Source organism: Pelodiscus sinensis, chromosome 7, assembly GCF_052426305.1.
Source record: "Pelodiscus sinensis isolate ZL-2025 chromosome 7, ASM5242630v1, whole genome shotgun sequence".
In the NCBI taxonomy this organism is placed as follows: domain Eukaryota; kingdom Metazoa; phylum Chordata; order Testudines; family Trionychidae; genus Pelodiscus; species Pelodiscus sinensis.
The window spans coordinates 29,877,761-29,903,849 of NC_143058.1; the positions used below are offsets into that span (position 1 = coordinate 29,877,761).

Below are 26,089 nucleotides of genomic sequence, written 5' to 3' on the forward strand. Positions count from 1 at the left end.
GGAACCATGACCTTCCCTGATCCAGCGAACTCCCTGGTTTGGGACCACTTAAGTCCCAACAGTGCTGGACAAGGGATGTACAACCTGTATAAGTTCACAGAATGTTGAACTACAATGGATCTCAATGGTCATCTTGTCCAGGCCATGACTACATAACAACTAGAACATCCCTGACTGGTGATTCTCCAACCTGCTAAAAATCTCCAGTGGACAGAAATTCCACAACCTCCCTAGGTAATTTGCTCCAGTGCTTAACTACACTTATAATTAAAAAGTTTTTCTTAATGTCTAGTATTTTACATATTTGATAACTGTTATTTCCCTCTCCCCATCTTTTCTTCTCCCGATCCAACAAACCAGATTTCTCAATCTTTCCTCACAAGTCACATTTTCTAGATCATTAATGATTTTTGTTTTGCTTCCCTGGACTTTCTCCAATTTGTGCACAACTTTCCCAAAGGATGCTGCCCAGAACTGGACACAATATTCCAAGTGAGGGCCTCATCAGTGCAGAAAAGAGTATAAGAATTACTTCTCATTACTAATTTACAATGCCCCTGCTAATACATCCCAAAATGTTAACTCTTTTTTTGCAACAGTATTACATTGTTGATTCATGTTTAGTTTGTGATCCATTATAACCCCCAGATACTTTTTTAGAGTATTTCTTCGTAGGCAGTCATTTTCCATTCTGAATTTGGGCAACTGATTATTCTTTCTTAAGCATTTGTCCTTATTGACGTTCTCCTATTTATTTCAGAACATTTCTCCAGTTTGTCCAGGTCATTTTGAATTCTAACCGTGTCTTCCAAAGCACTTGCAACTCTTCCCAGGTTGGTAGCAACCAAATACTATTTAAGCCTACTGCAATGCCATCATCCAAATCATATGTGAAGATTTTGAATAGAATCAGACCATTCAAATTATTTTAGATATAACATTGAGTGGAAGTGGGGGGTTACAGAGGAAAACTACATTCATTAGTTTTAAGCGTGACAAACAGTGAAATAAAGAGCCTGAATCAAAGTTCACAAATGTCAGTACAGTAAAACCTGCGCTATCCGGAACTTAAGCATCTGGAAAACTGTAGAAACCGGCTAATTTCTGACGCCGGGAAAAGCAAAACAAAAACAAAAAAAGAAACTGGCCCTTTAAGTGCTGGACCGTTCCTCAGACGAGCATGCAGGAAGCATCCCGACTCCCCGTCCCCCTGTGGCTCCTGGCACTCCTAGTAGGCCAGCCCCCCCCGCGGCTCTCCTCCTGGAAGGCCACCCCCACCATCTCCGCCTCCCACCCCCCGGCTTCCACCCCACCTTCACCAGGCCATATTCTCTCCCCCAGCGGCTCGTGACCCCCTCCCCCAGCATGCCACATCCCTGCCCCCGCATGGCTCCCATGCCTCCCTCCCCCGTAGGCTCCACACAGCTCTCACCTCCCCCACCCCCTTCAGATAACCAGAATTTGTAGGTTACTGGAACGCCCTAATCCCCGGGTGTGCTGGATAACACAGGTTTTACTGTAGTAGTTTTTCAGCTATTTCCATTGGGCTTTGGATCAGGGCCAGGTTGCCTGAAGTTGCAGGACTCCATTAATGGCTCTTCACCATATTTCCAATGGAAGAGACAGGCCTAAACCAAAATATAAACTGTAACAACTTCTGTCTCTGAGGAAACCTGAATCTTAACGTTAGGGCTGACACATCTCCATGACAAACAAAATCCTGATTCTGAATTCTGATGTGCAATTGAACTGTGCAGCTGAAGAACATCTCTACTCTAGTACATGCAATTTACAGCTATATTAGCAATGACAGATTGACTTAGCATTACTACTGTAGTTCGGGACAGATAACTATTCAAACATCCACTGCTATGAATTCTGTCTATAGCACATATGAAGTTTTTTAATTGTCTTAACTGCCTTCATTTAAATCTATTTGTCCAGATGACCCTGTGCCTGATCTTAAATTGATGACACCTTTGCAAGTATTATTTCTTTTTTCCCCAGGAACTCATTCATTGTTGACAGTACTTAAGCATCAGCACGAATTCTTCAATACACCACCTCAGACCTGCTGACACTTCTATGCCACACAAAGTGTGTCTATTGTTGAACACAAAAGGCATGTAGAACACACAGCTCTCATGACTTTCTGGCTGCCAACAGGGCAGTTTATATACAGCTAGTGTTCTCATAGTCTTTGTCTATGAAAGAGGAGCCACAGTACAAGCGCTGGGAGAACTATCTCGCAGTACTTTATGTAAGCCACCTCCACAAGGGGAGTAGCTAACTGCTAGTTTGTAGCCTGGTTCACACTGTGGTTTTCTTCCACAACAATGTAACTTACTATGCTCAGGCAGGGGTTTTTTCACTCCCTTTAGCCAAAAAGTTCCAGTGTCAGAGACCTCTTTGGGACGGGTGTAATATTTTTGTCAACTCTTTTCCCAGCTAGTGCAATAAAGGCTGGTATCTGCCAGATAACTTTGGCAAGATCTAGATTCTAGAATCGCCTTATTAACTGGGAGGGCAATACTTGGCAAGGAGGAACTGTGTAGAATATCCACTAGCTTGTGATGTGTATCTGGCACCTCCTGTAAAACAGGGGTGGGCAATAAAACAACAGTGGTAGTTCACTAGGGTTAGCCCCTGGTGGGCTGCCACCGCTATATTTACCTGCACCTCCCTGAGTCTGGGCAATCATAGCTCCCGTTGTCCAGGAACAATGATCTGCAGCCAAAAGGAGCTGTGATCCCCCATACCTGTGGGGACGCAGGTAAATACAACGGTGTGGGGGCCCGCCAAGGGCTAAACCTTGGCAGGCCAGATCCAGCTCACAGGCCAGTATTTGCCCACTACAACTATAGAGGAATCTGCAGCTGACAGACATTAGATGCCTACAAAACATGGGCTCTGTATGTTACCCAAGAATCCCAATATGGCAATTGGGGAAGGAAGAACACAGGTACTGGGAGTAGCCAAAGGGGCTCATAACATAATCCTGGGTCATCTCGATAGAACTGAGGAGGACCCTTGTACTGTGATATCAGGCCCCAATTACAGGCCATGGAAATTATGTCCTCCTGGTCATTGTCAGACTCACCACCGGGTAACGGTGATGCTGACCAGAGAATTGGTGGTACAGTCCTAGTGTTGAGAGTGATTCTGGGCACCGGGATGTGTTTGGAACTAGGGCATCATTACTGAGTAACTGTCAGATCTCTACGGTACCAGACTTCTCGCAGCACCATCTGCTCATGCAGCAGCGCAGAGAAGAATTCATGGTATGTTGTTGATATTGATGGTTGTGAAAGTGGAGAGCATTTCCTAAACGGGAGCTTTGTTGCACTCAGTACTAATGGTTTTCTTGGTGTTGTTCCTTCAGAAGCAATATGGTATTTGTCTTTGTCCTTATGGGGTGGCACCACTGTCTCAGAGCTTGAGCTCCTTGCATCTCAGCAATGCCGTGGAGCTCATACAGATGCACCTTGATGCTTATGGGTACTGTACTTTGGAAAAACTGGTACTTAGGCCACTGCGCCAGAGTGCCCCTTCAGCTAGCCAGTGACTCAGTTTGGGAGCTTAGAGACCCTTTTTTCAAGCCTTTATGGATGGGAATCTGCTAGTCTTTTCCGCGACTCACTCACCCTAGAAATAGAAGAATATTTGGACTGGGAACATGATTTTATTAAGCCAAAATTATGTGAGAACAAGTGTGATGGCAGCTCATATTTACAAGTAGTTGGAGAAAACAGTAGAAACAGAATGTTACGGTTCCCTTTGTGACAGTAAATTATAGTAGAACAATAGAAGCTCTAACTGAGTTTCTTAGCATTCACCACCACTTAAAGAAGACTATCTTTCCATATCTGATGGACTTCTAAATAAGGTGCGGATGGCAAATAATTCCCATTAGTGGAAATTTTGTGTGTCCAGAGAAAGAAACCCAAAAAACCTGGTTCATCCACCCTGTTACAAACTGAAATTCATCCCTATGTAAAGGCCCAGCACAAATTCTAGGCATAACGTAAGTCTCATTTAATCCTTATTTTGACACAAGTCTTTATGTCAGTAAGAGTAGCACAGTCTGGTTCTAAATGAGTAACTGTCTCTAAAATATAAATCTTTATTTCTTACTGTTTTCAGTAAGAAAACTGTTAAATATTCTAAATACGTAGAAGAGCAAAGTACCAGAATTCTAAATTGAATTCCTTTAACCTCGTTGTGAAATAAGGAGGAAACTGAAGAAAATGTGAAACTGATCTTGAAAAAAGCAGTCAGGAACTGCAGGAAAAATCTAGGACAAAACCTTATTTTTTCCTTTCTGGGCTGCTGGCTGGGAGCCAGGTAAGGTCTCCCCTCCAGAGCCTGCCTCTGGCACCCCAGCCTCTCCCTCCCCAACCCTTCTGCACCCCTAACCCATGTAAACCAAACCTTCTGCACCTCTGCTCCAGTCGCCATACATGTTCCAAGACACTGCATCCTCTCCTATACCTCTCCTCAGGTCACGTTCCCTCAAACCTTACAAATCAATCCGCTGTCCCTGGCACAACCTGTTGTGAAGGCAGGGGACTGGACTCAATGACCTTTCAAAGTCCCTTCAGTTCTAGGAGATAGGCATCTCCATATTCAAAAACAAAACAACCGCCCCCCCCCAAATCCCTGCACTCTTGCCCCAGATCACAACCCCCTCTCAGACCCTGCACCCCAATATCCTGTCCCAGGTTGCAACCCAAACCCCTGCACTCCTATCCCAGGTCATACTTCCCCCCTAGATCCTGCACCCACTCCTCACCCTAGTCTGTTGCCCCAGGTCACAATCTCCTCCTTCATCCAAACTCCTTCCCAGATCCTGCACCCCAATCCCTTAGCCCAAGCTCCCTTCTGCACCCAACCTCTATCCCAAATCCCCCACACCTCCACCATTTAACAAATTATTGGAGTGCCCCCCCCCCAAAATTATTGCCCACCTGTGTTTTAGCGTCAGATTTTGCCACTCTGCTCATGCTGAGTAGCAAAATAGTTTTACTCTTATAATCAAAAGTGGCACAATCAGAATACTAATACAGTACAATTTCTCAACCAATTAAAAAATCAGGTAGGAAATATGTACATTACAAAAGGAATCACTCAAGTCTTTAGTGTATCAAGCCATTTTGCTCCTTTATTAACTTTCTGGATGACATGTGTGTGTGTATGTGCAACAGAAAGAGAGAATGAGTAAAAACTGACCGACCCTTTGCGAAAGCCAGGGGATTGAAATAATTTCCCTCTGATGCTATTTGAAGTGTATTTTCCATTAAGAGAACCATCTTTACTTTAGAACTTTTTATAGATACATAGATTCATAGATTCCGAGGCCAGAAGGGATCACTATGATCATCTATTCTGACCTACTCTATACACAGGCTCTTGGGGACTTTTTTCAAGGCCTTTTATCACTTGGCTTTTTAAGAACCTAGTTTGAGGTTAGAGTTAGGAATTTTTACTGGGCATATAGCAATGCTAGGCTGAGTTGATTAGACTTAAATGCAGACAGTAGATGCAGGGTATATTACAAATTCAAGTTACACAGAAATCCTCTTTCTTTATATACATTTACAGATTTTTTTGTATTTACTATACTATTTGGAGATCGGCTCGGTCACTTTGTAGGTACTATTCCCTGCATTACACACACTGTTCATGCACATCTTACTCTTACCTTACCTTATGTTTCAGCCTGATCTTCTCCACTGTAAATGGTTCCCTGGATGTTTTTATTTATCTTAGCTAGTACAGGCATTTGTTTCCAGTCTGCTGATCTATTTACCAACCTAATCCCAAAAATTTAGGCCTCAGCCATGTCCAGTTGCTCATGTCAACCCAAGCCTACAATATAATAATATATGGAGATACACCTATCTTGTAGAACTGGAAGGAACCTTGAGAGGTCATTGAATCCAGTCCCCTGTCCTCATGGCAGGACCAAGTACTATCCCTGACAGATTTGCCCTAGATTCCTAAATAACCCCCCTCAAGGACTGAACTCACAACCCTGGGTTTAGTAGGCCACTGCTCAAACCACTGAGCTGTATAGCACTTCCCCCAAATAATTCCTAGAGCATGTCTATTAGACAAATATCCTATCTTGATTTAAAACTGATCAGTGATAGAGAATCTATCATGACTCTTGGTATATTGTTCCAATGGCAAATATGACAGATGACAAACTTGGCTTAATGGAGAAATCTTTGGTGAGCTTAAACATTAAAAAAGAAGTGGAAACCTGGACAGATGACTTGGGAGGAGTGTAAAAATATTGTTTGAGCATGCAAGGGATGTGAAAGGTAACAAGAAAGGTTTCTACAGGTATGTTAGCAACAAGTGTGGGATGCTTACTAAATGGGGGAGGTAACCTAGTAACAGAAAATGTAGAAAAAAGCTGAAATAATGCTTTGTTTGCCTCTGGCTTGGATGAATGGACTATAAGGTGAATAGAAAACTGTCTGGTCAGCCCTGTGGCCAGTTTTCTTCAACATCTTCATTAATGTTCTGGACGATGAGATGGATAGCACCCTCAGCAAGTTTGGGGATGACAGTAACGGGGGGGAGGAAAGAGGTAGATACGTTGGAGGGTAGGGATAGGGTCCAGAGTGACCTACACAAATTGGAGAATTGGGCCAAAAGAAATTTGATGAGATTCAACAAGGACAAGTCCAGAGTTCTGCACTTCCTACAGTGGCAGAGCTGCAGAAAAGGACCGCGCCTTGAGTATTGCATCCAGCTTAGGGCCCGTCATTACAGAAAGGATGTGGACAAATTGGAGAAAGTCCAGTGAAAGGCAAAAAAAAAAAAAAAAAAAGATTAAATGGCTGGGGCACACAACTTATGAGAAGAGGCTGTAGGAACTGTGTTTATTTAGTCTGCAGAAGAGAAGAATGGAGGAAGGGGGGGGGGATTTGATAGCAGCTTTCAACTACACAAAGGAAGGTTCCAGAAAGGGTAGAGCTAGGCTGTCCTCAGTGGTGAGAGATGACAGAACAAGGAGCAATGGCCTCAAGTTACAATGGGGGAGGTCTAGGTTGAATATTAGGATAAACTATTACACTAGGAGGGTGGTGAAGCACTGGAATGGGTTACCTAGGAAGGTGGTGGAATCTCCATCCCTAGAGGTTTTTAAGACCAGGCTTGACAAAGCCTTTGCTGGAATTATTTAGTTGGGGTTGGTCCTGCTTTGAGCAGGGCTTAGACTAGATCAGTGTTTCTCAACCAGTGGTATTATGAGTACCCTTAGGGATACTCAAGAGAAGTCTGGGGGCGGGGGGGGAGTGTAAGTCAACAACTTAAATTTGGAGAAAACTGAATTTTTGTTTTGAGTTTTACAGCGCTTTATTATTTTTGCACTTTTTACACCCAAAAATGTCATTGCTTGCCCAGCTACAATTAAGTTCTTTAAACAAATGTGTTGCAATGGTGGGGAAAAAATTGTGTGTCTGAAAACTGTAGGTACTGGAGGTACTTATAATTTTTTTTAAAGATGGTACTTATAATTTATTTTTTTTAATAGGGGTACTTTATTAAAAAAAGAAAAAGGTTGAGAAACACTGGACTAGATGACCTCTTGAAGCCTCTTCCAACTCTAATCTTCTGATTCTAATGGTAAATTACTCTGTGTCAAACATGTATCTCTTATTTCCAGTCTGTATTTGTGTAGCTTCAACTTGGATCATGCTATACCTTTCTCTCCTCAATTAAAGAGCACATAGCAGTAAAAGTAACTTAAATTTTCTTAGAGGTACTGTCGTATTGCAATCCAGGTCCCTGCCAGCTCTTTAAATAGCTTCCTGTTAGTTTTTGCTGCAGCTTGCCAGCTCTTGCTGGAGCTGGGCACCAAGGTGCACCCGCTTACTTTCACCTCTGATCTGAACACATTATTAGGTATTTGTTCCCTGAATAGATTATGAACTGTGATCAAGTCACCCCTTTAACGCTTCTTTGTTAAGCTAAATAGATAAGGCATGCTTTCTTTAATCACTCTCATGGCTCTTCTCTGAACTGTCTCCAATTTTATCAACATCCTTATTGAATTGTGGACACCAGAACTAGACACAATATTCCAGCAGCAGTTGCACTAGTGCCAAATATAGAGGTAAAATAACCTCTCTATTCATACTGAAGATTCCCTTCTTCAGATACTATAGCAGTTTCTCACTTGTGCGTTGCCCCTGACACTACATCTACACTGCTCCTTCTTGCACAAAAACCCCCTCTTGCACAAGAGCTGTTTTGCAGCTTATTTTCTTGACTAGCCTCATGTGTAAAGTTTTCTACAGTATATATTATTGCATGTGTTCTCTAGTCTTGTGTGTAAAGATTTTTCTGTAGATTTTCCTGAACTATAATGAACCAAGGAAGAAATCACCTCTCCTCAGCTTTATCTATTTAGAATACAGTACCTATTGAAGATAGCTAGTATTTTCATGTCCTTATATTTACTATGATATGTCCAGCCATACCATAAGAAAGAAGGGAAGCTATGGATATGGTGTAGTTATAGCTGCAATTTTATTCTAACATATTTGGGAGTACTGGACAATTAATTGTACAGTGAAGGTCACCATTATTTCCTTAGTCACTTTCACCTATTTAGGAGGCTGCTGTCAGCAGTCCCTCTTCCCAACCTGGTCCCAGTTAGTCCACTGTTGGGACCTCACTGCCCTCCCCTCAAACAAAATTAAGGAGGAACATTTGGCTTCCTCCACCTCACTCCTTATCCTCCTTAAGGGATACTGGTGAACCCAGAGAGAACATACTTCATAGCTGGAACTGTAAGAATGGAGAATTACTGAAAGGTGAGGGGACACGAGATTTCCAATTGCCTAGCTTGCTGATGTTGGATGCTACTTAATTGTACTGCTGCACTTCAGTTATGATGGGATATTATTTCCAACATATTTTAAATGATTTCAGAAGCACCTAGAGCACACAGAGGTCCACCCTTTTTGAGCTTTTGTGTAAATTGAAAAAAAACCCCAACCACCCAACAATAATAAACTGTATTTGACTAGCACATCTTAACTACATTCTTGTTACTGATCCTGTTTCATTAAGCCATGTAAAGTGACGGCTACTGCTTAATGAATTCTGCAGTGATGGGCATTCTTAGCATACAGCAGGAACAGCACCAGTGAAAAATTAATGAGCAATTGATAATGAAAGCACTTAGATATTCCAACACAAAAATATTTTTATAATGTCTAGACGTACAGTTCTAATCAGTTTCATAACACTGCTTCTCAATAGCATACAAATTAGAAATGTGATTTTTGATGGCTTTCAGATTTCTTCTTAACAGTGGTGCAAATCAGGGGTAACTTCAATGAAGTAAAAACTGTGTGAAATTCGAGTCAGTTCAATTGACTTTAGTGGAAAGCTGATGTGTATTTCTGTGACCAGGTGTGCATTAAAAGGGAATGTCGAATCAAGATATGCAACTCCAGCTATGTTAATTACATAGCTGGAGTTGATGTACCTTGTTTCAAGTTTCCCTGACCTCCCCACAGTGGGAGGCCAACAAGAGCAAATGCTCCTGTTGGCTTCCCTTACTCCTCACAGAAGCAGACACTGACTGAGGGAGGGGGCAGAGGGAAGGGTGGCACGGTGCCCTCTGAGTTCAATTTAGCAAGTCTTAACCTGACTTACTAAATTGAACCCTGAATGATTGATCATAGCAGCATTGATCTTCTGTTTAGTGAAGATATAGGCTGTGAATGAAATTTTGCCCATGGCAGCTACAAGTCCAAATCTTGACCTTTATGTTCAATCCTTACTCAGGCATTGAATGTCACTGGGAATTCATCTCAATAAAATCTCAGGATGTGGACCAAAAGCTGAGTTATATCAGACATTGCGCATATTATAAAGTGCTATTATGTGCTAGCTAAGCACTGACATTCACACTGCAGGGACAAGCCATTTATTTCAATCTAACTTAGTCACTCACTTCAGTACAACTGATAGGAACAGACATAGCTGAAATGAGGGGGAAACCCCACACATGTGAAATATGCGCAGACTCAGGGCTTAATTTGTGACACGGATTGCCTGGGCTGAGCCTCTGTACCTCTAGCTTTGTTAGCTTATAGTTCTGGCATCTATGGGCTTGCTGTGTTAGTTATGAAAGTAAAAAAATTGCTTGACCCCCGGCACTTAATGGTTTGAGGCCCAACATCTACTTCAGTATAAATTAAGTACAGTGCAGGTTGCTCTTTGCAAATGGAGAAATATATGCTTTTTCCGATGTGAAGAATGGTGAACACTACTGGTAGTGTTATACGTATGGACCCTGGATGTTAGAAGGAGGGATTTAACCTGTGACTTTAGGGTCTAAAGCAGGGGTGGGCAAATTCCGGTCCACGGACTGGATCCAGTCCACAAGATTAGTCCCTGGTGGGCCCCCACCTCCACGTTTATCTATGCCTCCACAGGTATTGGAGGATCACAGTTCTTGTTGGCCATAAATCACCATTCACAACCAATGTTAGCAGCAGGAAGTGACATTCTAGTCCGCAATGCTTCTTCCTGCTTGCGTTGGCCACGAATGGCGGTTTGTGTCCAACCGGAGCTGCAATCCTCTAATACCTGTGGAGGCGCTGGCAAGCATAGCGGTGGCAGCCTGCCATGGTATAGCCCTGCAGGCTGCCTTTTTTTATTGCTCAGCCCTGGACTAAATCCATGTGCCTCTAGTGCATGAGCTAAAAGCCATCATGTTCTCCCTTGTCAGTGGTCTCAGTGCCTCTGGGTTACACGTGCAAGCAGCAATGGCAGCCCTGGACCAAAGTCAGATGCAATGTGAGCAGGTCTGACCCCATTTAACTCCATTTACACCTAGTATGAATTAGACCTGATGTATCTTTTTGGTTACTACTACTACAGAACTTGCATATTTTGTTTTAGTTAATGTGCTCTGAACAGCATCCATAGAAATATCTTCTTTCTTCCCTTCGTTGTAACAACATGATTCAATGGAAAATTACTCACGGGGCAGAAACATAACACACCAGACACCCTATCCAATATAAATTTTAGATGGCTTGAACAACTCTCAGAATTTCTGAGAACACAAGCAGGATGACAGGGAAGAGAACACTAGATGCTACTATTACTGTAACCAGACACACTTACGGTGTGTCATTGCCTTGAAAAGGGATGAGTTGGGACAGAATGGATTCTTTGCACTAAAATGATCATCACTTATCCTTTTACACAGAAAATGCAGGCCCATCCCGTGGCCCTTTGTAACCTAGCACAGGATAGAGGCGGCCCTTTCTGAGAAGAATGGGACACTTTAAGACAAAGCATGCTGCTCGCCAGCCCAGCGCAGTTAAGAAATTATATCTCAACACCTGTTTGCTCGCCCACTCTTCCTATCCTCAATGGAAGTTCTAGAACTAAGAACAGGAAACAATGTGTATATTGCAGGGGCACTGCTCTGACACTGTGGGTCAAATCAGGAGTCTCCCTGTGCAGGAGCACTAGACTAGGGACAAAGTGCAGGGAAGGGTGCCCTGCCTCCAGTGTACCTACACCCAGAGCAGGCATGATTTATCTTCCAGCACTGGGGAAGTTGGCTGTTTTATGCTGCAAGCAGTGCTGAGCAGCCCCAGAAGGGGTGTTTCTTAGTAGGGGAGGAGCTATGCCACATATCATCACATGCTAGGATGAGTGTGCTAAGGGGTGTGCTTGCTACAGCTTTTTAAAACTGTAGGAAGATCTGCTAAGCCCCATTGTGTCACACAGCACTTGTGACATTACACCTTTCCTAATAGGCTCCCTCTTTGCTCACAAAAAATGTGCTGACAATGCTCATAACTTCCGTGAGAGACTTGCAATAGTTGGTGTTTGCATTTTTCTTAATGCCCCAGTTCCCAGAATTACGTAATTAAGGGAGAATCTCAGTTTTCACATAAAAACAAATATAATAAAAGGAATTTTTTTGGCCCTCACAGCTGCAGAGAAAAGCTTGAAAGTGAATATTCAAAAACCTGACATTTTTGAATAATGACCTGACATAAGAAAAGAAACGAAACGAAACGAAACGAAAAGAAAAAAGAAATTTTAAGATTTTAAGCCAATCTCGTGATTTTTCATGGCCTAACTCATGAACCTGAAATGCTTGAGTAGCAATATTAGAACTATTAATTGTGGTTATTTGCATTTATTTGTTCTACGCCATTGTGGTATTTTTAATAGCTCGGATAGAAAAGACTTAGACAGCACAGGGGAAGAAGAGGTTCTTTACTTCGGTTTAGCAGGCTTGCTTTTGCCAAGCAAGGAGCTTCTGTAAGCAATAATTCATCCTCACTCCTCTACTATGCTTCAAAACCTAATGGGTGAAAGAAGGCATTCAGACTCCCAGCAGAGAGGGGACAAGGAAGAGGCCCAATTTCCAGCAGGCATGCAGAAGAAAAAAAGCAACAACTGCTGATGAAAAGCTGTTAGCTGTAATGCAGTGACCCTACTACTCTATGTCTTCACTGCAAAGTGAAGCTGTGACTGTAGTACAGGTTGAATACTCCTGTTAGGTTTAATCTAGCTAGCAAGGGTAATAATTAGCAAGAGTAAAAAATTAAGTCTAATTTAAATAGCAAGGGTAATAATAGTGTTGTAGACATGGTGGCGTGGGATTGAACTCAGGCTAGCTGCCTGAGTACAAGCTTTCCAGGGCCTCTGGATAGTTATTTGGGTTGCTAGTGATGGCGCGTGGCATTACACCTTCACTACTATTGTCGCCTCCACTAGCTAAATTAAAGCTATGGGTATATATGTCTTTGCTGTTATCACACCTTCATGTGCAGTGAAGACATTGGTTAAAGTCTGGTTTACACTGAACGCTAAGGTTGACAGATCTACAGCATTCAAGAGTGGGAAAACCAACACCCCATAGCACCTTAGCAATGCTGATCTAACTCCGAGTGTCGGTCCAAGTATCCGTTCACCTAGATACTGTTGCTTTGAAAGGTGGGGTCCCTTCAGTGTCTACACTGTAATTATGTCACTGTAATGCCCATAATGTAGACATGACCTCAGTGAGATGTAATTAGGTGGGGCCTGCAGTCTCAATGGCTGCAGGAGGAATTTGCCCTGAAAAGTCAGTCTGTGCACAAGAGAACTGGTTCAAGTGGAAGAGGGAAACGTGTTTTTTCTGCACATATATACCTAAGTCTGTCCTTCCCACAGTGGTGGTGGCTCCACCACTCCCTCTGGCAGTTCTGATATGTTGCAGGGGTAGGAGGCCTGTTTTCTCTGGGCAAGAGGGTAGGCTTAGGCCAGAGGTGCTATACCAGGGGTCGGCAACCTTTCAGAAGTGGCATGCCAAGATTTAACTTATTCACGGATCTGTATGCCGGGGGGGGGGGGGGAGGGAGAGAGTAGGTGCAGGCTTATGTGTATCGGATATACCCTCCCCATAGAAAACTACTACATCAACTGACAAACATCTGGGGCAGCTTGCGAGTTTGCTAACTGCAAGACTCCACATTAATTAATCATCACCACCCCAACAAAGTGGCTTGTGGCAAGTGTATAGCTCCACTGGGCCAAGCAGAATCTCTTAACTGATGATCTTTAGAATGCATTCCTTGATGAAGTGCCAGAAACTCAATTATGAGATGGAGGCTATTTTAGGGCCTTAGACAGGCTACTTCTTTGAGAAAAAAAGTGACCGAATAGCATTGCCTTTTTTAATCTTAGTTGGTCTATGACTAGAGGGCTGTGAGCATCACCAAAAGTCAACGGACAACATGTGAATTCAATTATAATAAGTGATAAAAATTCAGTACAAAATTCCAGATCATTGATTTGAGTTTTATTCTTGATGATTTTATCTGTACTTACTGGTGGACATTGTGCAAGTTTATCAGCTGCCACCAACTGAACGTTTAAGTGTTTACTTTGTGACTTTCCTCTGGATTTAATCAGCCGCTGCAAAACCTGACCAAGAAAAAGAGGAAAACATGAGTATAAGACTTAAACATCCCCAGATACAAGAGATCCAAATGCCAATTAACCAAGAATCCAAATGCCAGGATTAACGAAGTTAGTAAGATCTTATTTGTACTACATTTAATATAATGGACCAAATTTTGCCTTCAGACAGATGCAAATACTTCAGTTTACTTCTCTGGGATTTATAGGTATTTATCTCATCATAGGATTTGACCCATAGCATGTTTTCCAAATGAGTTTAAAGTGTGATTTAGCTTTGTTCTAGGTCAAAGTACTAGTTTATTGTTAAGAAACGTAATTTTCTGAAGGACTGTTTTCCAATTTTCCCTGAAAATTATGCCATTGCACCAGTTTGATTATAGCCTAACAGTAATAGTATATTATGCTGCACAATAGTGATATCATGGGTACAATCTGCTCGGAAGTGTATTTTGATAGAAAAGGTTTTTTAACACCCACAGTTCATATTACCTCATTATTTTTTCCTGCAATATGTTTGCTAGTAGAAGTTAGGAGGCGGGAGAAATTAGGAATTCTAAATTATTTATCTATAAGCTATCAAAGAAAATTATAGTGTCAGGCAACCTGCTTGCAAGCCTTTAGGTGAAAGACTTGCAAAAAACTCCCAACAAACAAACAAACAAACAAAAAACCTGTGCCCCCAACTCCTATGCTCCTGATGCTTCCCCTCACATCTGCCATGCTGTCTTCCAGATAACATTCCATTCAATAGAATGGGTATAACTAGCACTACAAGGGCCACATCAGGAATTTTCAATAGCAGTTAGCAGGGAACGCAAATTATGTATACTGAGCTTACATTAGGGTCTTATATTATAAAGTGCATTAAGGGGTACTGTTAAAACAAATTATACTGTTTCTTACAGAATGTGAGCCAGATCTCCAACTAATATAAATCACCGTATCTCCATTTGCACCACGTGACGATTCAGACTTTTAATTTCAGAAAACATGTATGAGTGAAGAATCTGAAAGCCGCTGTTCACCCCAATGTCTATGGTCCTGAAATATAATGCTACATAACAGTAGACATCCTTAACTGCCATAAGTTAACGTAACAAGCAAATTGTGAAAGAGCACAAGCAATCAGGTACTGACTGCAAAATCATGATAGGACCTACAACCCTGTCTATAGTAAAACTTACAGAAGTTTAATTAAAATTGTTTTTTATATGAAAATTGGTGCAAACTAAGGATGCAAACATGTACTTGTGTAGACAGTTAACTAATGAGCCTGGGCCCATCAGTTAACGTTCACTGTTACATTAGCCAACCCTCCCTTTTAAGCCAGCTCCCTGCAAGCACTGGCTCACTAATGGGCTGTTGGTAAAGGCAGTTCTGGGGGAGGCAAGCCCCCACCCCCACTCCCAACCTCACCCCTTCTGCTGGGGCCCTGACCCCCTCAGGAGCCAAGCCATCTCCCCACCATGGGGGAAAGGGGACAGGCAGGTGGGCGTGTAGCCCCAGCCTCCCTGGCCCTGGAGCACAGGGGAGGGCAGGCACTGGGGGCAGGCATTGTGGGGGCACTGTCTGGGTGGGGCCAGGCTGGTGGGTTAGGAAGGCAATGCCTTCCCCTGCCTAGCATATCAGCCACCCATGGGCTTCTACCTACCCCCCTCATGGTGCTGCCTCTGATACAGAGGCAACAGTGTGGTGAGGAACCATGTGGCTCCTGTGCAGACGCCCCCACCACGTGTAAACTTGTAACTGCTGAAATTTTCAGCGGTTACACATTTACCTAAATGAATGCATTTTAACATCCCTAGTGCTAAGTCCTGCATGGACTCTTCTCTTACCAATATCCTCCTTGTTTATATTATTTTTAGCTATACTTAGTTGTTAACTGAATTATGCTAAAATCAATATAAAAGCCAGTTAAACTAGTGTAATTATGCAGACAAGGTCTAAATGTGTATATTAAAGCAGCCACTTTTGTGGCTTTCATACTCTAAATGCAGAGCCTACAGGGCATCCCAAAAACCTAATAACCACAACTGGCATTAGTAAAAGTCCTGGTTGAGAGTAGGGATGTTAAGCTGCATTTATTTTTGTAAATGTGGAACTGTTGAAACTTTCAGCGCCTACATGTGTACAGCACTGTGGTGGGCGGGCGGCTCTAGGGAACCGATGCTCACGGTTCCTCCCACCCTGCGCTGCTACTTCTGTTACAGAGGTAACAGCACGGGAAGGGAGTTTGCTGTGTGTAACCATGAGCCCAGGCTCATTGGTTAACCATGTACCCAAGTACACATTCACATCCCTAGTTGAGAGCCTCAACAGAAGCACTAAGGACCGATCTAAACTTACACCTCTAGAGGTGGCCCTCCAGAGGAGGCTTAAAAAACATGGGTGGGATGGGGAGAGATGGCATCTGTTCTGAAGATAAATTTAGGGCTTAAATCTCTAGGCTGGTCAATCCTGTATCTATCTTGAACATTATTTTCATTTATACCCGTAGTGAGTTTAAATTTCTATTTTCAAGGCATAAGAATTGTAAACACAGAATTTCCCCCCCAATAGGGAGGGGATGAAAGAAAAAAATAAAAATAAACCATGAGACAGATATTAGTCATGGAATTTAACGCACTATTGGAAAGGGCTTCGATATTACAGGGACTGGCCTGTATAAGAACATGTATATGAAAACAATTTTCTTCTAATGTAAGCACAAAGCTCTCACTGGTGTCAACATGTGCATTTTGGGGGGGAATGAAAACACACCCTATTTCAGAGAACAATGACATATATCATTTAAAAAGTAAAATAACTATATTTTAAAGGTGATTGCAATTACCTTTGGAGATGACACTTTAACATGGACAATAATCGGTGCTAAAGATGTCTTAATAAGTTGTGCAGGATGATTGATAGTATCTGCATCTAGGACAACCAGCTGTAAGGATCTTGCCAACTCAAAGATTCTTTCAATTTCACTCTGCACTTCAGCTAAAACAACAACAGAAACAGGTCATAGCTACTCTATCCTAATACTGATTAGAAAAAAAATCAAATATGCCATTGGCTTTGGTATATAGTATGCATATAATATATGGACTTCAAGTATTTACACATGAATATATACAGAATATATATTTTTGACTGTGTTTAAAAATGCTACTTTGGTCTCAACATAGGCTAGCAACCAAATGCTAACTCTCTTGATACTACATCAGCTCATATGTTTTTAGAGCATCCTGTATCAAGCATTTCAGATATGAATTAGGTCAAAGGATCAATTTTATATTTGATGTTAAGTGGGAACCCTTCCCATTAAATGTAATTCTTGGATATACTCCCAATATCTGAAGATAACCTGGTAACAAGGCAGCACAGTTCCAAAGTGCAGCCTTTGATGGCTAAAAAATTAATCAATTAAAAAAATGGAAAAGTTGATCCCTACCAAATATTAATGCTTAGCTCAGTGATATGGCTGACCTTGCAGCTAATGTATGACTGGCATTCTGCAGAAAGGGAATGCCCAAAAAGTGCAAAGCAATTTGGGCTAAGGTTTTAGTGGTCTATAATTAATACAGATCCTGAAAATAGATATGTCACTTCTCTGCCCCACACTTTATACTAACTAGGGATGCAAATGGATAACTGGTTAACCACCTTAATGGGTGATGCTTATGGAATAACAGTTAACCGTTACCCAGAAGCAACCCATTGCCCACGAAGGGCTGCTCCAGCCTGACTGCCGGCATCTAGGTTGTGTCTAGACTACACCTCTCTGTTGACAGAGAGATGTAGATTAGGCATGTCGAAATTGCTAATGAAGCAGGGATTTAAATAGCCCGTGCTTCATTAGCATAAACATGGCCACTGTTTTTCCCAAACTGGAGCTTTTTCGAAACCCCCTCCCCAAAAAACGGCAGTCTAAATGGAGATCTTTCGAAAAATAAACCCTTTTTTGAAAGATCCTGTAAACCTCATTTACTGCTGTTTTTTTCCGAAAAAGCTCCATTTCAGAAAAAAGCGGCGGCCATGTTTATGCTAATGAAGCACGGGCTATTTAAATCCCTGCTTCATTAGCAATTTCGACGTACCTAATCTACATCTCTCTGTCGACAGAGGTGTAGACTAGACATACCCCCAGCCTGCACAGGCTCGCAGGCTGGGAGACGGCAGCCTAGTGCAAGGCCAGAAGTGGCAGCCGGGAGAGGGGAGGAGGAGAAGGCCTGCTGCTTCTAGCCCTACACGATGCTGCAGACTCCCAGCTCACACTGGTTGGGAGGGGCTGTCCACCCGTGCTGCTGGCTGCTGCTTCTAGCCTCATGTGAGGCTGCCGACTTCCAGCCCCCAGCCTGGGGCTGAAAGCAGCTGGGATGGAGCAGCCTCTGCCCACTACACAGGGGGCCGTTCTAGCCCTCCCCCATTTAATTAGTTAACCCATTAAGTTTAACTTTACATCCCTAATACTAATCCTCAATATTTACTTTATGTAATATGATGAATCTGGTATTCTGGTATAGTTGCTATATTTGGAAATATTAGTAAAATTATGAATAAAAATGCTCTTTTGTGGTCAATCTAAACTATCCACCTAATTGTTACTCTATTAAGCAGGAGGTTACTTATTAAGATTTGTTCTTTGGCATCCCTCAAACACACATGGACTCAATCAGTTAAAAACATGGTTCACCCAATAACCTGGCTACATGGCCAACTGATTATTTCTAGTTTCAGGGGGTAGCCAAGTTAGTCTGTACAGAAAAAACAACAACAAATGGTCTGGTAGCACTTTATAGACTAACAAAACATGTACATGGTATCATGAGCTTTCGTGGGCACAGCCCACTTCTTCAGATGACTGGAGTTTTGAGTTTAGGATGTACAGACCTAAAATAAATAGGAAAGAACAGGGGGGAGGGGAGAGAAGGAAAAAAAAAAGACGGTGTGGGAAACAGGGTATACCCTCTGCTCCCTGTCTCCCACCCCCTCCTTTTTTTCTCTCCCACCCCCCTTCTCTCCTATTTATTTTGGTTCTGCACATCCCAAACTCAAAACTCCGATCATCTGAAGAAGTGGGCTGTGCCCACGAAAACTCATGATATCATGTACATGTTTTGTTAGTCTATAAAACGCTACCAGACCATTTGTTGATTATTTCTAAATATTTCAGTTGTCTTCTTCACAGTATTAGTGACTTAAAATGCAAAATCAACCACTCAGAATGAAGCAATCCTTAATATGAGGCCCAGAAAAGATTTTACTTTTCTTACAGAAAATACTTGCAGTAAAGCATTACTTATATTTCACTTAGGCACTTAATATGAAGCTTCTGTAATACACCATCCTTTTCCCAACACACAATGGGATGAATTTTATCCCCAGGAAATTTTTCCTTCCATCAGCACGTGAAATTTGAATTTACCCGTTTAAATCCTCTGCATCAGTCTGGGAATAAATCACTTGAAATTAAAGTCAGATAGATTTTTGGCCTGATCCAAAGCCCAATGAAGTCAGTACAAAGACTCTTCCTATTGACTTCAATAGGCAATTGATCAAGCATAGGTGCATAAGATTTATATTTGTGCCGAAAAGTTCTGGTGGACTGCAAAAAAGGCTTTTTATCTGGAAATGCCACAGCCTTCACGTGGTCCCACAAAGCTAAAATATAGTTTCTGCAATTCCTGCTTGTTTTCGGTGACATATGCTATAGGCATCTCATGATTATAACAGAAAAGCTGTCCCTTTATTCCTGGACATACCTATTTGCAGTGCAATATATTTGCTAATATCTTACCTAAACTGGATCTGGTATTTGACCGTTCAATTATTGCCCTCTTGCTCGGATTATTTAGGACAGACCTCTTAGCAAGAGAAATGTCAGCTGTCACTCTAGTTATTGATATTCTGTGAATAAGAAAACAGGAAAACAACAACACTGAAATCACATATTTACTGTCCTGTACAGGATTCATGACTTCTTTGTGTTGTAGAGTGTGAAAATGATACAATAACAGTAAGATGTGTTTTATAAGCTGTATTATATCATCATTAAAGACAGAAAAAGAGGCAGAAATAAAGAAGCTCCCCCTTCAAATAAAGCCCATGGTACTCAAGTACTAAAATACCCCAAACAAATGTATAATTTTTATCTACTTCATTTTTAACTGATAATATATATGTTTGCAAATACACAATTCTTAATTCGACATTACTACATATATTTCTCTCTTTCTGTATGTAGGTATCCATCCACCTATACAAAGATACTAGGGAGCATTGCCCCCTGCTCACTAACCCCGGTTCTCCCCTCTCCCCCTGGTTCCTGCCACTGGGGAGAGCTAGGCTGCAGACGCGCCAGCCCAGACCCCTTCTCCCCCACAGCCCACTCAGGCCTTTTTCCCCCCCACTTCCCCACCTATACCCTTGCCACAGCCTAACCCTAAACCGCCCTTTCCTGGGCAAGGCAATGCCTGGCCTGACCCTCTCCCCCCAGTCTCTGGGGGGTTGGGCCAGGTTGAAACCATGGTGTAGCCAGGCCTGGCCCTCCTCCCCAACCTCCAGGGGGTTGGGCCGAGCCCAGGGGGGTCACATGGCTCGCAACTTCTGCCCTCCCCCATGCATGGGGGGGTAGGAACTGTGAGACTCCTGGCACCACGTGGTTCGTGGATTGCGGCTCCCAGCACCACGTGGCTTTTGCCCCCCACCCAGAACTAAGAGGGGAGGGGCCATGCATTGAGGCGAGGGGTACAGCTTTCACCTCCCCAGAACATTGCCAGGCCCCATGCTCTGCCCTGAGCACTGTGGAAGTGGGAGGAGATAGGCACAGCTGAGGACTGAGGGAAAGGGTGTGGGGGAGAGGAGAGTCAGTCGGGACCCAGAGTGATGTGATGATGTCACTGTCATCCCGCAGGAACATTTGTTTTTATATATTATACACACACACACACACACACGTACGTAACCAGTCGGATACGACTCCCCTCCTCCTTTTCACAAGACATATTCCTCTGCTTTTCCCTTCTTCCCTTGGCTTTCTTAGTTGTAATTTGTTAAGCTTTTTATCATGCCTTTGGTTTGTTATCTGTAGTACAATGCAATTTCTTGTACCCAAGGCCACGAGGCACCACTTTGCTTAGAAACCATATTGCTTATGAACATGTATCTAACCTGTGGAATGCGTATGAGGTGTGAATAAGAAATACCCAACCAAAAAGGCAGTTTAGGATCCATTTTAAGGCAGACAATGTATCTACAAGCAGATAAATTAAGTGAGAAGCGTATGGAAAATCTCTCTCTTTCTCTCCTGGACAAAATGTAACATCACAGCAGAAACCTCGGACCGGCCCAGAGGAAGTAAAGCCTCCTGCAGATCCGAAGGGATCTCCCAAGGAACATCATGGGCGAGTTACCAGCAAGCTGACTCCTGGCCAGCACTCTAGCCACCAACGAAATCAAAAGTAATCTACACCGCACTTGCAACCTGCCTCCAAACTGCCTCTGTGTGTGTATGTGTGTGTGTGCGCACTTGCAACCTGCCTCCAAATTGCCTGTGTGTGTGCATGCGTGCTGACTCTTAAGAATCTGTGCCAATAAACAATCCCAAAAGCAATATTGCTCAGCTCACCCTTTGTCCAGGTTTATTCCTCAACAGGTCTGAGGAAGTGCAACAATATATATATAGAGAGAGAAACAACAGAAAATTCTCCTTGTACTAATGAGGTCTGATATCAGAAATAATTTCTCAAGCTGAAGTGTATCTCAGTCCAACTGGAACAGTAGAGCCATAATTAATTAAAGATGGATGGATGTGTTTATTTTATGTTTATAAACAGGGCTCGCTGAGCAGCGGTGAGCCCTGCTTGCCAACCATACGGTTCTCCGCTTTGCGCAGATCGCTCCGCGCTGGCTCTTCCGGGGTGTAATCTACTCGCTATAGGCGAGTAGATTACACTATTTGTTGAGCCCTGTTTATAAAATACTTTAATCTTCAAACATCCCTCTAAGGCAATGGTTCCCAAACTTTTCAGCATCACACCCCCCTTTTGATTTTTAAGAATCCCTCACGCCCCACCACCTCTTCTTTACCATCATCCAACCCCCCCTTTTAACAAAAAAAAATCAATTTGTAATTTAAAATTAAAAATAAACATAAAAACTTGGTATAAAAATTATTTAAAATTAAAAATATGCACAAATAGTTTTTCTTGACACAAAAATTTAATACAAATGTAATTTAACTTAAGAAATAGCAAAAACAAATCAAAATTAATGTGAAGGATGATGCTGCATTTTCTTCATGAGTTGAGAAATCCTATGTTTGAAAGACATAAGTGCACAATGCAAATAGTTTTCGACATCCAGTTGATTTCTTTGTTTTGTTTTTAATGTGACTAAGCTTGAAAAGCTTTTTTCACAGAAGTATGTTGATGAAAATGGAAGAATAATAAGTAGTGCTACTTCTCCAACTTTCGAATACATTGGGAAATATTTTATCCAAAATTCCTCCAAGCTTGTATTTTTGAAATTATCTTTCACACTTGAATCATATTTTATTTTGAGTGCTTGTTCTTGCAATACTTCTGGCAATGAATCAACATCAACGTTGAATGGATTGCGTACTCATTTATGAATGGGGTTGCCAGAAAAGTTTTCTGGAAAATAGCGGATGAATTTGTCATCAAGGCAATCCAGATGAAACAGAATTTTGTTCTTCACATCCTCTTTACAAACTTCTTGGTATGAAATTTGAAAATTAAATTTTTTTTACGGTAGTATCTCCAATCTTTTTACACCCAAGATCACTTTTTAAATGTCAGGGCAAACCCCAAGATCCCACCCCTTTCTAGAGGCCCCGCCCTCTCTGTTTCCCTCCTCTCCATCATTTGCTGTCCCCAGCGCTTACTCACTCTCACTGGGTTGAGACATGATGTGCGGGCTCTGGGGTGGGAATGAGGGATTTGGGTGTGGGAAGGGGTGAAAGGTGCAAGCTCTGAGACGGAATTTGGGTCCAGGAAGAGGTGGAAAAGAGGCTTCTGGCTCAGGGAGGCGGCTCCAAGCTGGAGAGTGTTGGAGTCAGGTGGAGGGTTGGGGGTGCTGAGCAAACCACAGGCTTGTGGATGTGAGGGTGCAGGAGTTCAGGTTGGGGTGCATGAGGGGCGCTCAGGGCAGGGGTTAGGGTTAGCATGATGGGCTCAGGACACAGATTTGCAGTGTGTGGATTGTGCAGTAGTGTTGTGGCAAAAGACGGGGAATGTGAGACACTCGGGACAGAGGGTTCCTGTGTATGATAGGCTCAGGATTGAAGTGTGTGAGAGGATGCAGGGGTGTTCTGATGCCAGATGGGGCCTTGTGGGCCAGATTTCATTTTTAAATAAAATATGTCCAGCACAAATGTTTCAGCATTGTCTTTATTTATGGAAAGAGCGGGGAACCTGTTTTGGGTCGGGATCACTGACCTACAGAAAAATCAGTCAGGGAACACACAAGTGAGATGCAAAAAAACCCCCAAACCCTGCTAGCCCCCCCCCCCCCCCAACCTCACTGATGTGGCCGCAACTGAGACACCTCCCTCCCCTGGCACCCCAGCCCCATGGGGGAGGGTAGGTAGGACTAAGGTTTAAGGCCTCAGACCAGATTAATTCTTCTGGGGTTGTAGGGTTCGGGCCAATGTGCGGGACAGGGCTGCCAGTCAGTGAGATAGGGATAAGGTGCAGAATCTGGGTAGAAAATAGGCTACAGGAGCAAGCTGGGGGTAGGTGTCTGGCCAGGAGCTAGGGGACAGGAGCAGGGTCCTGGTGGGGCCCTGAGCACGGGAAAGGGGGCAGGTGGGACCCTGGGCAGAGTACTCATGGGGGCCTCGGCAGGGGGGCAGGATACTCGTGGGAGTTTGGGGTCTAGGTGGGGGGATGGGTAGTCGTGGGAGTTTGGGGTCTGGGCAGGGTACTCGTGGGGGCTAGGGCAGGGAGGCATTCCCAGAGCAGTCTAATGAAATCACGTGTCCAAGACTGCAAACAAACTCCACATCAGACACAATATTAGAACACAGGCTTGGAAGCTGGGAAACTATAACCACCTCTCTCTCACACAGTCATGCACACACACCCCAACTTGTACTACGTGAGATAGGTCACCACAAAGAACACTCCTCACATTGCAGCCTGGAGGGTGGCATTCAGTCACAGCCCAGAGCTGGGAATATCATGAAGGGATCACTTTGCCGGGAGGCAGAGTAAAATGGTGTGAAGCGGTGTTCCAGGAGGAACTGTATCTCAGGGAGCAGACTTCTTCTCAGAGCTCTAAGTAGCACAGGGGGCATGCATGTTGTGGCTGCCCAGTTCTGTGAACTGGTGTGGAACAAGAGAGACTGTTAGGGCCCCCTCCCTGACACACGAATGTAGGGACTACAATTGTTCCTAATCCTTGAGTGGGTTGACAAACGGGGAGTGTGATGGGATTTAACTCCCACCATCAGCAAAGCAAGGCAAAGAACCCTCACTATGCACTGGGAGAAGGTGCCTCCTGACCAGAGAAGATGAAGCTAAGCCTTGTAAGTAGACTGGGAGGGCTCAGTTTGAGAGAGACTGCAGTGGAGACAGGTTTCTCTGGTGTAACAAAGCCTAAGAATAAGGTTAACATACAGGTAACAAATGAGGAAGAACACTACAGGAGCATTTTATGTTCCTCCCAGGGGAAGTGCTGAGATAAAGATAACAAGGGGACTACACTGAAGCCTCATATTGTCAGAAGTGTTGTTATTACTCAGAAGATTTGTTTGGCCATTTATTTGCAAGAGACTTCTCTGTTTGAAATGTCCTTCAAATTTATTTTAAAATGTTAAAAAATGCAGGATATCAAAAAGAAACATTTTTGTTTATGGTTGAATGAAACACTTTTTTCAGCTAGAAATATTTTTTTAACTTATCAATTCACTAAAAAAATTTCAAAATTTAGTTTTTGGTTTAACTCTCAACCATTTTAAAAATATTAGTTTTCTGAATTGACAGTGAACCAAAAAAAATGTGTTGTTCACCTAGCTCTAGAGTAGAGCTGTACACAAAACTGATTGATCTCTAAACCAACTTAGTGAGATTGGTAAAAAAAAAAAAAAAAAAAAAAAAAAAAACCTCCTGTGTGGATACTTATTTTGGTTTCAGAGTGCCTTATAACCTCTAAGTAGAAAAATTCCTCACAGTTTCACTGTTTCCTATGTTTTCATTTAGGTGAGATTTTCGCAAAGCGCTAAAGAGATTTAAGAGAATAAATCCCACTGAAAGTCTCAGGAGAATCTCTTCCTCCTACGGCCATTCATTCACTCTTGTTGTGTGTGTAGATTTTTCACACAACAACAAAGAAAAGGGTTTTAAAAATTAGGAAAATATGGTTGCAAATCCACAAAAACCGGTGAGGGGCTGAGGCAACTGTATTACCTGAATACCATTTAACTTATTTATCAAAAATGGATGAGATTTCAAGTTGTCTTTAAGACTTTAGGCTATTAGCTCACTTCACCTTTCTGTGGATGAAATTAATCTCTTTGTTTGATCCATACTACTCAGAACTAACAATAATGGGTCAATTTGTAACAATGAGAGTGACAAAGATCTCTGCTGCAGATGGACCCTATCTCTCTCTTTGCGTGGACCAAATGCATATTTGGCTACAAAAGAGTACCTCTGACTAGATTTTACAGCGAAAGGCATGGGGGACACTTATATGATGCTTTACTTTTTGTTCTTCTCCTATGTAAACAGACATTACTGATTTCTGTGGCTTCTGAACACTTTGGTATTTCTCCCCAATACTTCAGAAATATACTTCACAAAAGATATATTCATCATAGCAATCACGTCCCAGTAACTTGACAAATCTTGTCTCTTCCAGTTGCCATGGTTTCCTGTTGAAGACAATAACTTCCAACTACCACAGGCATATGCAAAGCTGAAGGACACCTGCCAGCAACTGGGAAGAGAACAGATGTCACTACTCTGTACCTACTCTTAATACAAATGTGCCCTTGGAAACCATGCAATGAACTGAAGTGAAATAAGATTAGTCAAACAGCTGGGGGGGTGGGAGGAGGGAGAAGAGTATGGATGATTATCATGAAGAGATCAGAGAAATGACATATTTA

The 26,089-nt window shown here is 42.7% G+C and overlaps 1 protein-coding gene across 5 annotated transcripts in view; it reads right to left on the reverse strand.

Moving 5' to 3' along the window:
• CACNB4 (calcium voltage-gated channel auxiliary subunit beta 4) overlaps positions 1-26,089 on the reverse strand; it is a 232,607-nt gene that overhangs the window by 14,195 nt on the left and 192,323 nt on the right. For all 5 annotated transcript variants that reach the window (XR_012905162.2, XM_075933403.2, XM_075933401.2 and 2 more), the window contains 3 exons: positions 19,754-19,863; positions 16,802-16,953; positions 13,876-13,971 (listed from right to left, as the gene is read on the reverse strand). Coding sequence is in view for 4 of the 5 variants with exons in the window: in XM_075933403.2 (XP_075789518.1) it covers positions 13,876-13,971; positions 16,802-16,953; positions 19,754-19,863 (358 nt within the window). In the remaining variant the exon portion in view is untranslated. The remainder of the gene's footprint in view (positions 1-13,875; positions 13,972-16,801; positions 16,954-19,753; positions 19,864-26,089) is intronic.